The 12,884-nt window shown below is 33.8% G+C and overlaps 1 protein-coding gene across 1 annotated transcript; it reads left to right on the plus strand.

Annotated features, from left to right (window-relative positions):
- Nucleotides 1–2,430: 2,430 nt before the first annotated feature.
- LOC117116056 (protein MEMO1-like) lies at nucleotides 2,431–12,884 on the plus strand (the record flags this gene model as incomplete). The annotated part of the gene is given in 8 exon segments (XM_033259997.1): nucleotides 2,431–2,512; nucleotides 6,313–6,381; nucleotides 6,933–7,045; nucleotides 7,757–7,868; nucleotides 8,356–8,498; nucleotides 9,014–9,090; nucleotides 10,290–10,394; nucleotides 12,008–12,884. Coding segments are annotated over 8 exon segments (842 nt in total), but the record flags the coding sequence as incomplete, so codon positions are not given.

Raw genomic sequence — 12,884 nt, forward strand, 5'->3', positions numbered from 1 at the left:
AGGCCTAGTTTATTCTTTAATTTTCACATTTTACATGATCAGCATTTTTCAAAAATTAAGAATGCAAATTTATTAATGTTCGACATGCTTGTGTAAAAATTTGCATTCAATATGTGAAGGATTAGAAAGAAGTAGAAAAAATCATCAGCCTCAGATGTTAATTTCCTTCTGAATGAAATTGGCCGAATCAGTCGTGGTGGAATGTTTGAGCGGGGTCATGAACTTTTTTAGGCCTAACCTAGCCTAAACCAAGTAAAATTCGTGGGACGTTTTAATTTTCATGATGAAATTTACAATTTATTGGAACAGCAACTAGACTATAAACCAAGTAAAATTCGTGGGATGTTTTAATTTTCATGATGAAATTTACAATTTATTGGAACAGCAACTAGACTATAATTTGCGTATAATAAGGCCTATAATAAGGACATCGAGGAAAAAGACCACGTTTTGGAGAGCACCCCATCCAAACTCTATGTAGTATGCTATGAAGCAAGAAGTAAACAACAAATATTGAAATATGCGTGTATTTTCTGTAAGATTTAATCATAAAAAGTAGACAAAACAAATATTTTTTTAATGTATTATTCAAACACATTTTTCCATGTTGTTGCTACAAAAACAACATTGGCAGATAATTTGAAAGAAATATGCTGTATGTGTCTATGATTCTGAAGTATGGATGCAGAGAGCATAAAACAAACAGTGAAAAGAATGCAAATAGACTTATTTCTAGCTAATGACTATGATTATGATTCAATCACTATGATTCAATAATCTATTTAATGATTACAATACATACTGCTGTAGCAAATTTAATTACGTTTAATAAGAACTGTAAAATTATAATAGCATACTTATTTACAAACGTCAAACCTCCCTGTCGTAAACTGTTCAAAAAAATTCATTCATCCAATTTGTTGATTCTCCATGTACAGTGATTTGCCGTTTAATATTCGATCGTGTGTTGTTGATTACAAAAATTTGTTTGGTCAAATTCATGTAATTTAACATGACTATAAACACTTAAACGTTTGGGGAAGATTTGATTTTCGTACACCGTGGATTCATGCCATGGTACAGTTCATTCATTAATTTAACCTCAGCAAATAAGTGCCGTGGTAAGCTTGGGCACAGCGGCTTTGGGCGACACAAATTTTGAGTGCTGAAACTCACACATACATTTAACCAGAATCGATAAATTTACTTGGCCAATATTGCTAGTTTATTAAAGTAAGACTGCGTATGCGTTATTTATTTCATGTTAATATATCATTTGTTTTACAGTCAAGTAAATATATCAAATTCCAAATAAAAAAACATTAAAAGCATTTGTCTTTATGAAGGAAGGAATTTAAAGGCCCTGTTTGCTCAGGCCGTCCCCCATCGACCAAAACTCATTGGAGCCGAACACGAAAAAAAAAATATATTTTTTACAAATTGCATATTTTAAAACTTCCGAGAACAGCTTAAAATGGCCCCCATTTGCCCAGTGTTAATCTAGTGTCCATCAGGGCTGACCCCTCCTGCTAGTTGTCCTCTGCCCGAATATTGTCAGATCTTGTTTGGAGCAGGCTCACTCCCTCTTCCCAAATCTATCCAAGAGCCACCACACTGGCGCCACCAACCCACCAATGGCCATGATGTGATGTCATCATGTCCATATTTAGTCATTTCACATGTTTTTGTCAAATAAAATTTGATAGTCTGTTACAGAGATTTTAAAAGCTCCATGTCCAGATTATCAATTTTAATTTGACAAAAAGTATATAGTCATGAGGCGCCTATATGTGGTCATGATGTGATGTCATGATGACCATACTATATTTAGCCATGTCGCATACTGTATCTGATTGAATTAAAACCCATATGGAATCTTTGAAAATGTTTTAGATAATTGAGATTCCTTATTAACGTGGTTGCAATTAATTAAAATGCTATGCAATTCTTACATTTAAAAAAAATATATATATATATATTTGTCAACAGTTTAGAGATATGAATTTTTTTTGTGAATTGTAATGTAGTTGACAATAGCATAGTAGAGTTCTGCAGACAAAGTTTCTTTATTTTTTGTCTATTGGAGGGCATACTTTTTTGTTCTCTTTATTTTTAATAGATAAAATTAAATTTTTTGTTACAAAGGCCCAATAATGATAACAATAAATGCTCAATAGTTCAAGTCAAACTTGAGTCATTTCTTTTCCTTTCTTATTCGATTAATTTGTCAACAAACAGCCCCCTCTCCCTTTTTTCTATTGCTTGTCATGCCTGCGTCTATCTCTAGGAGACCACTGTGCCGATTGCCACCTCCGAGCACCTATTTTTCTGTGGCAGGGCAAATGTGTTTTTTCTTTTCGAGCCACATAGGTAGAGGTTCGGGAGTGCATTTTTCAACATGGATATGTATATTTTTATATTTTGTTGCAGGTCGTGCTTTATCATCAGAATTGGAGGACTGGTTAAATAACGCTGACAGCCACCATGCACCTGCCAGGGCTATTATTGCACCGTAAGTCAAAATCTGCAATCGCACTGGACATAAATTTATAGAGGCCAATGGGTAAATCTTACCGCTGTCCGCACTTGTATTTTTTGAGTCGGTTAGTTTTACTGCGAGAAATGGTAAAACTAACTGAGCCATGAAAATCAACTATTGATGCACTAATATGTGACAAATGCATTGAGTAACATTCGATTGACTCAAGAAGTCTAATTGAGACGCATGTTCACATTGGACTTTTCATCTCGGTAAAACTAACCTGGTTAAACTAAACTGCTTGTCTCAGTACTGTAGGTTTTCCTGATACATAAGGTTCCTGGGCGTCTCTTAGTTTTACAGAAATAGTCAGCAAGCCTCTGTAAAGATTAACTACTGTCCCTTTAATTTAATTTTAATTTTATGATTTATTGTCAGCAACCAGCATCTATCACACTAGTACACCAACAGCCAAGGTCCAAGGCAATGAAGTGTAATGTTTGTTGATATTACAATGACAATTAAGGACTGATATTCCTTTCTGCTCTATACTTTCCAATAAGTTTAAAGAATGGAAAGAGAAGAAAAAGAAATTTTTATAATAGTTTATAGTTTCCTGAATCACAGGGATATATCATAATCAATTTTTGACATTCTGCTCTGTTTTATCAATATATATGTTGCTCTGTTATTAAATTGCTTTAATCTCCATTTAGTATGGTTTTCTGCCAAGTAAGTGTGTAGAGTGCTTTTATAAATACCAACATATTTTATTCTCATTCATAGACCAAAACGGACGGCTCGCTGGCTAAGCCTATGTTAGAAATGGAAGTTTAATAATTTCCTTTTGATTTGTTCTAACCAAGAAGGCAGCCTTAATTATATGAAGAAATAATATAACTCCTACATGCAGTCTAAAAATATATAGCCAGTCAGCCAGCAATTTTGGTCTGTAGTTAATTACTGTATTAAGATTTTCTATAAACTTTAGCCATCTTCCCCTGGTGTACAATTCTCTCGAAAACCAACAAATAGCATCTTCTCACATAAACATCTCTTAAATGTAATACAATATTCCCAGATATATTGTCTTGTACAGTAAGCAATTATGCAAAGCATTTTGCATGCTATTTGGGCTTTAGTGATGTCATCAGTAATCATGTAATTAACATCAATAATCATGTCACATTTACGATTATGCTGTAGCTAAATATTTTACTGTAAAAACATAACAATTCTTTTACATCAATTCAATCAATCAACCAGAATCAGTGAGTCAGTCAGTATTAGTAAATTAGTCAATCATTTAGGTAATCAGTCAATTAAAAGCAATTAATCAGTTGAGCAATCAATCAGTTAAGCAGTCAGTCAGTTAGATGATCAATTAGTCAGTATGTCAATCAGACAATCAATCAGTTAGGCAGTCATTCAATCAGTTAGATGATCAATCAATCAGTGAGTTAGTTAGTCAGTCAGGCAGTCAGTCAATCAATCAATCAATATAAGCACTCAATCAGTCATTCAATCATGATCAATCAGGCAATCAATTTATCAGTTTCGATTAATCATTCATTCAATCAGTCAGTCGATCAGTTAGTCAATTGATTTAGTGCTTTGTAAAAATTTTTTCCATTGACCATTAAGCTACTAAACCGACCTCTACTCCATTGGTGCTCCAGAAATTTGCTGATAGGGGGTCCAACATGTCCGAATGGGGGTCTAAACCAAGGGATCGTTTGCACCTCGGTCAGCAAATGCCCTCCCACCCACTGGTGCCACCACAGGTTTACTCCACTATTGGAACAAAGGAACAAATTCTTCTCTGAGTTAAAATTTCATTTGTTTATAAATAAATTTAGTAAACTTGATTGTCTACTTCATTGAATTTCTTATTCATTCTTCAATAAATATTACTTTCGATTATCATTACAAATTATTATAGTTAAGTGACTCGTAGTGTGTCTACAAGTATCTTACAGACAGCATACATTATGCTAATGATATATTCATCTGTGTTGATGTGTAGCTCTTCTCTGATTGATGTTAACATGACTGTCATTCAGTCAGGATGGATGTTATGATAATGGTAATCAATAGTTAGGCTATAAAGGGTGTAAGATGTAATTTTAGTAGCAATTCAACATACCTGCATTATATTTATGGTTTATTCATATATTCCATCTGTTGAAAATATTCACAGGAACTCTCATAAGGGTCATGATCAACAATATGCTCATTTATCTAATTATAATTTATGGTTTTCTTCCATGAAGAGGAAGGCTTTTACTTTACTGTAGAGTTTTATAATTATAGTTTGATCCTTAAATTCAAGATTAACACCAATTCATCACTCAAATTGCCACTTAAATACTCAATCATAAAGTTCTAATTGTAAAATTATAGCATATATTTAAATTTAGATGAGTCTTCAAGGTGTTGAGTCCATTAAAAGATTTCATTTGAAATTAGATATCATGCAATGATACTGCTATAAGTAGTATATATTTTTGTTTTGTCTTGGTGCGATGACTTTTTTTTGGCGTGATAATGCAGCCGTTTTGGTGGCGAAAATACACAGGTGCTCTTTGGCCTTTTTTCATATTGAGTAATCTAGTACGGTCAATTTTATAAACCAAAAGTTAAAGGTTATTTATTATGTAACTTAAGTCAAATCAGGGAACAGTTTATAATGGTCTATTCTACTGGAACTGTATTTTGTAGTATAATAGTAATGTATTTCCCATTTATATCTCTTTAGGTGCTTATCTAAATATGTGGGTAGGGAGCAATTAATACAGCTAACTGTAACTATCCACTATTATCCAGTGGTACAGGATACCAAACCACTTCTCTCATGTCTAATAAAGCTTCTTCTTGTTCTCTCCACTCCTTGGTTTTTGCCTGATTTAGATCATCGTTCCCATAAATGATCAGGTTTTAATGCTGTTTCTCTACGTAAATTCCTCTTCCCTCATGTCACTATTTTCTAATACTGAGAAAGCTCCTTAAAGCTCATCTTTTCACTACTGGCTAAATCATCATGCCATATTTTGCATTTCTCCTTTCTCTTATTTCACTTTCTTAGCACCTTGCATCCCTACTGTAAGTAAAAATCACTTATAAATTCCTAGATATTTTTTATTTCAATCGTCAACCACAGTGTAGGCCCCTAAAGGCTCTAGGTGGTGCAGTATTCACATGTTCACTGCCACAGGCATCCAGGTGTCTAGCATGCAGCTGCCAAGATAGGGGCCTTCCTAGAGAGCTGGCTGTATGTATAATGTGTGGGTGTAAATGTGTTCGGTTTAAGGAATTTCTTGTCCATTCCTTATTAATCTTGCTTCAACTTTGTTAATAGATCTAAGTGTTACCTGATAGCCTGTACAAGAAACAGAGCCTGAAATGAAATTCAGTACAGTCAATTGTAGGATGCACCTTATTTTTGTAATTCACTTTTTACAAGAATTTAATTGATTTTGTCATATTTACCTGTACAATCACTTTGGTGGGTGTTTTTTTTTTTGTATTATTAACATTTCAAACATACCTGAAAATGGTGGAAATCTGATTTATAAGTATGATTAGGATTTATGTATTGTTTATTATTGTTTATATTTGTGATTATATAATTATTTGTTTCAAGCAGAAATATAAAAGATTGTAATAATATTGACAAAACACACTCACAAAATTTACTTGTAACAAATAATCTAAACAGGTTCAATCTTCAGGTAATCGTTCAGTATAGTATGGGTACACAACTATTTTAAATACAGATATAATACAATTATTTGACACATATTTTTATACTTTTTAATTTTTTTTTGTTTCAGACATGCAGGGTTTACGTACTGTGGTGCCTGTGGTGCACACGCTTACAAGCAAGTAGATCCAACACATATGTAAGTGCAGTTCCCACATGTGTATTCTCCACACATCAGTGAGTGTGTGATGAATTTAGCTCCATTGTAGAGTAAAGCCTTGGGATTCCAGTGGACCGGGCCGCTAAGCCTCACCGCTTGGTTTACCTGTTCCAACTACTTCAAATGTGTGTAGTCTGAACCTGTATGGCTACCGGGAGGAATCTATTTTAGCTACAGTACTCATACAGATAGAAATAGAATGGTACCTTTACCCCGGCATGTGTAACATTACACATAATGCATTTAATGTAAATTGATTGTTTGAATACTACACTTGGATAATTGGAGGCATGACAGTTAATGTGTTTAATAGTTTAAGTGCTTGTTCTCTTAAACCTTGCACACAACGGTGGCTGACTGTACAGCGAGAAATATTTTCGTGCACCATGTAGGCACTTCCCTAACTATTCCAGTTTGCTGACCATTCGTGGCACTCTGATTTGTCAGTACCGACGCAGTGTGTGCTATCCTTTACTAGATTGATTGATGAGTCAATTAATGATTATATTGATATTTTCTATATATTTCAGTAAACGTGTGTTTATTCTTGGTCCTTCGCATCATTATGCTCTACGTGGATGTGCTCTCACACAAACTAGTTATTACCAAACACCTTTATACAATCTAAAAGTCGACAAAGAAAGTAAGTGACGAATCTCCTATCATATTTAAGAGACTGTTGTTGTACGGAATATATGTTCAGGCTTTGCATGCAACACTGTTGTATGCCCATATATAGTTATTATGTGCCTATATATGGTTATGATGTGATTTAATTTATTCATTCATTCTCATGGATACTTTATTTAAAATTTGTCAAACATGCAAATAAAAACAATACAAAGGTTTAGGTAAGCCTTGCCAAATATAACATTGTACTAAGAACTAAATTGCATTAAACAGGCAAAAAAATAAATAGAAAGTACCAAAAAAGGCACTGGACAATTAAACATTCATAAATAGTAAACATATAAAAAACCTGATAATTATTTATTATTTTATTATATGTTTTAATTTATTCATTCATTCTCATTGATACTTTATTTAAAATTTGTCAAACGCGATGTGATGTCATGAGGACCATATTTAGACAATGTCACATGCTTTTGTCAAATGAAATTTGTATACAATAGCAGCAAAGATTAATGGAATAAATCAAGTTAATTTCTAATTATGTTAAGCTCTGTCCAAATTATCAAATTTCCAAGAAACTGTTGTATGCCCATATAAAGTCATGATGTGCCTATATATGGTCAGGATGTGATGTCATCATGACCATATATAGGCATGTCACACTTTTTTATCAAATAAAATTTGATAGTCTTTAGGGCTTTACTGTTAATTTGTTTCATAGTGAATGATATACTGCATGCAACCGGCGGTTTTGATTGGATGCACATACGAACCGATGAAGCGGAACATAGCATAGAGATGCACCTACCATATATTGCCAAGGTTATGGAAAGGTAAAGAGGAAAGCTAAATCTTTCTTTCTATTCAGTACTTGCAAACAAACTTAGGTTTATAGGGGAAGAAGACATAAATTTGGTTGTTCATTGAATATTCCTTGGTTAGAAACTTAATACAATGGTGTTTGCATTCGGAGATTTCTTGTGAATGATGTGTTGCCCTGCTTGATGTGTTGTCGTACTAATTGCACAGTACGTTGTAAATGCGAAAAAATCTCAAGTAGTTAGGGTAGGAATAGAACCCACGACCGCCATATAACTAGCCTAGTATAACTACTAGGCCACTGAGCTTGCGCTTAGTGGCGTGTGTTGAATCATATCCCCAATTAGCAGTGACCCTGCAATTTATTTCTGTACTGAAATTGCCAAAAACTGATGGTACTAGATGTTAAGATTTTGAATAAGTTGAGCTTGGACAACATAAACCTATTTTTTTTTACCATATTGTATTATTTATCTCGCATATATTTATTTTCTTTTGCAGGAAACGGGATATGTTCACAATTGTACCTGTGTTAGTAGGTTCCTTGGACTGGAAGAATGAGCAACGGTATGGACGCCTGTTCAGCCAGTACCTTGAAGACCCCCAGAATCTTTTTATTGTTTCGTCCGACTTCTGCCATTGGGGTATGAAAAACATATTTTAACTACAGAAACAAATTCTGTAGCAATCAATAATAATTCTGTAGCAATCAATAATTTATTGAAGAAATGTAATTAGACAGAATGTATTAAAACTTTAAATTTTAATTTGCTATCTGTGCAAAAATACTCACAATATCTAAGTTGTTAATGAGAAAATAGTCAAGGAGTAAAGCCAGTCAAGACCTAGGTGGTTTGTATTGTATTAATTTTTCATTTCAAAGCAATAAGATTAAAATTTTATTAAAAAGTAGTATATTATTGCAATGTTTAAAATATATTTAATTCAAATACTGTAAGTTAATTAATAATTAATATTTTAGTTGATAGCATAAATTTATTTAGATCGTACCAAATAATTTTAAAAAAATAATCAAATAATTCAAAAAACCTGTGTACTTGCATTTACTCCTTAATTATGGGATCATGTTCCACATGTCTAAAAAAATATATGATTGGGTTTAATTAAAAGAATGTTAATGTTACTGTATATTTTGCAGGTCATCGTTTTGATTATAAATTTTATGACGATTCTTACAAGTCAATTCACAAATCTATAGAAGCACTAGATAGAATGGTGAGTATTTAATTATCTTATTATTATTCAAAAAGTCCTGCCTATTTTTAGTTGGTATGGCTTTTTATAATTGTAACATTTATTGTTGTATTTTTTATTTCGAGTGGAACATTCCATTATTACTTGGGGGAAGGTATTCTCTACACATTTTTCATAACCCATAAGTATAAAAAAAATAAGGCCTGAATTCCGTACAGATTTTATGCAAATTTGAGCAATTCTTTGAGGTATTATGCATGCTATCAAAATACTTTACGGTAAACCGTAACAACTGCCTGAGTAAACAAAATCTCAATACATTGCACACCGCTAACAGACCTGGCAACCATCCCGATTTAATTGGGATCGTCCCGATTTCCGATATCAAAAACACAAAAAACTCAGGACGTCCCTATTTTCTTAACTTTCTAGCTTTTTTTTTTTTGCACTTAGGAGGTAGAATGAATACCAGGAGTATAAATGCAAAACCGCTCGTTTTTTTTCAATAGCCCATTACCGTATCTCGCTTGTCTGTTAAATAAAAGGGTCTATTATCAATATTGTTATTAATTTCACTCTTGATCCCCAGGCCCCTCATTCATCCCCGGTATTCATTCTATCTCCTTTTGCACTGCATGGTGGCTCTGACTAATGCTTTTAAATTTAGGCCTACTCCATTTCAGTGCAATACCATTTTTAAATGTTTTTCAGCACCACTTTTTTTTCAAATTTTTCTAAATTTTGTGGAGTTTTTTTTCCTATTTTGTCGGTTTTATATGCCTGCGTTTTAATGTGTATTATCTAAGCATGTGTTATTTAGGGATGTCTTACCTAAATATAATGACTAAATTGCTTATTCTATGTGAGAAAAGTTGAAAAACAACCCTAAAATATAGTGGAACAGTCTGTCTTCGGCACCTTTGATCACACATTCACTCTTTTCTGTCGAGATTATCAAATTTTCATTGACAAAAATGGTTGTATGCCCATATATAGTCATGATGTGCCTATATATGGTCATGATGTGATGTCATCATGACCATATTTAGGCATGTCCAACATTCATCTGTATATTGCAAACACAATGAAAAGCATATTTTCTTTTAGCTAAATTAACCCATCTAATATTTTTTTCACAGAGGTAATTTAATTTCCAACTAAATCTAGAAGGAAACAAAATAATATGATATTTTATTATTATTTTTGTATTTTCTTGTTAGGGTATGGATATAATATCATCACTCGATGCTCATGGTTTCCATGACTACTTAAAGAAGTATTCAAATACAATCTGTGGCCGCCACCCAATTGCAGTACTTCTAAATGTAAGTTGATTTGATGGTTTGCTCATTGCTAGCAGCCCCATACAAACTGTAATAATGAAGGGATTAGAGGAAAAGGAAAAGTACAAACATGCTAAACATATGTGGCTATAGAGGGACAATTTTCAAATTCTTGATGTTTTATTCTATGCTGGCGCTAGTCACCGGCTGTCCAGCATCTGGATAAATGTGTGCTTCGGTTGATGGTGCATTACCAAGTGCTTATTTTAGTGTCCTATATATTTTTTTAAAAATAAATACAGTACATGTTTGAATTTTAAAAGTATCTAAAACCTAGATGGAACCACTGCCCTCCAGCTGTCCACTTGTAGTGCTCTCTGGGGCGCAGCGGGCTGGTCACATCTGGAGATGATCCCTCAGCTCTGGCACACCATGAACTGTTTACTGTGCTCACACTATCATTAGCTGACTGTTTGAACGTTCTGTGCAACAGTGGACACTTGAGAGCGACAAAGCTTCATTCACATACATCAGATCCAAACTAGAAAATAACCTATCTTCCTAAAATTCATAATATTTGCATGTTTCCAGTATTTTATTAACAATTGTCTCGTGGAAGTCAGTGCCGATGTGTATCACTGTGTGTATAATAAAAATGTAATGTGTTAACAAAAGTCATTAACCACTGCAGATCAGTGGGGATTCAAAGGGAGGGGGACAAGCCCTAAAGTTTTTAAAATGAAAAAAAAAAAACGGGGAAATAAATGTGTGCTTCGGTTGATGGTGCATTACCAAGTGCTTATTTTAGTGTCCTATATATTTTTTTAAAAATAAATACAGTACATGTTTGAATTTTAAAAGTATCTAAAACCTAGATGGAACCACTGCCCTCCAGCTGTCCACTTGTAGTGCTCTCTGGGGCGCAGCGGGCTGGTCACATCTGGAGATGATCCCTCAGCTCTGGCACACCATGAACTGTTTACTGTGCTCACACTATCATTAGCTGACTGTTTGAACGTTCTGTGCAACAGTGGACACTTGAGAGCGACAAAGCTTCATTCACATACATCAGATCCAAACTAGAAAATAACCTATCTTCCTAAAATTCATAATATTTGCATGTTTCCAGTATTTTATTAACAATTGTCTCGTGGAAGTCAGTGCCGATGTGTATCACTGTGTGCATAATAAAAATGTAATGTGTTAACAAAAGTCATTAACCACTGCAGATCAGTGGGGATTCAAAGGGAGGGGGACAAGCCCTAAAGTTTTTAAAATGAAAAAAAAAAAATGGGGGACAATTATTTTCTAAAATTTGTCTGATTGTGTTATTTCCAGCCATCTAGCGGTGCCACAATCATAAAATGTCTTTTTTCCTCTTCCTGGCTCCCCCCCCCCCCAACCCTCTATTTCGAATTCCTGGGTCAGCCAATGTAGATCTTCTGAAAATGACTTCTTCCAACTAGGGACCCCTGAATGCTCTGAATGAAAATTCCTACACTATACTTACTGATCTGATCTTTCTGATCGGTTGGGAGTGGGGGGGGGGCCCCCTTACCAATCCGAATAACTGTATTTTTGTTCTCATTGCACCTTAAATTAGTTTACTTTGTTTCAATAAATATTGATTTAGGTTTTTTTTTTTTTTACTTCAGGCGGTGGAGGATATAAAATCACGACGAGGTGGTCAGAATGGAATGTCCTTCAAATTCTTGAGCTATGCACAATCGAATCAATGCAAGTCCAAAGATGACAGCTCTGTAAGTTATGCTGCTGGTGCCTTGGTTCTAAGTTGAGGGCAGCAAATGTTTTTAATGGACAAATTAAGGAAAATACAGGAATTCTTTTGAAGAAGACACCTCCGAAGTTCCGCCTTCCAAAACTTATCAAGTTGTAGCTATCTTGAAAGTTCTTCAAAAATTGATTATTCTGTGATTTAAAATTGTTCATTGTTGTCACATGTTGCAATTAAAATTATGTGATGACTCGTACTGGAATGCTGTGTCCGTTAGTGCTATTAGCTGGTTTTTAAAAAAGGACTGCCTTAAAAACTTACGTAAATTAGAGTTGTTTACATATTAATGCATATTTTGGGTAACTAAAGTACTGTAGTTAAACACTTGTGTGAAATTTACTATAAAAATTATTATCCAAGAAATAGTTAATATCACAACTCCAGTATATAGCTTTAGAAATGTCATGAATATAATATGATATAATTATAACAAGGGGAATTGTGGAATGTTGGTCATTGTGCCCATCTTCAAATACCAGGGACATTGGTTCAGTCCTTATATATTTATTTTTCTCGTAATTAAACAGAAACATTTCCCTGTACCTGAACACCAGTGTATATAATACTGTAGTTAATCCTATTCTGTGAACATGGTGAGACTACCCATGCTTATATATAAAATACAATTCTTCAATTGAAACACACATGATTTATGTTAGTAGTAGGTAACCAGTTAACACTTTTTTTGTTTAATAAACTTATTCAACATCAGTTGTTGATTATTGATGTACTGATAA

This window comes from Anneissia japonica, unplaced genomic scaffold (assembly GCF_011630105.1).
Source record: "Anneissia japonica isolate Jap-2015-1 unplaced genomic scaffold, ASM1163010v1 scaffold287743_len2803612_cov181, whole genome shotgun sequence".
Taxonomy (NCBI): Eukaryota; Metazoa; Echinodermata; class Crinoidea; order Comatulida; family Comatulidae; genus Anneissia; species Anneissia japonica.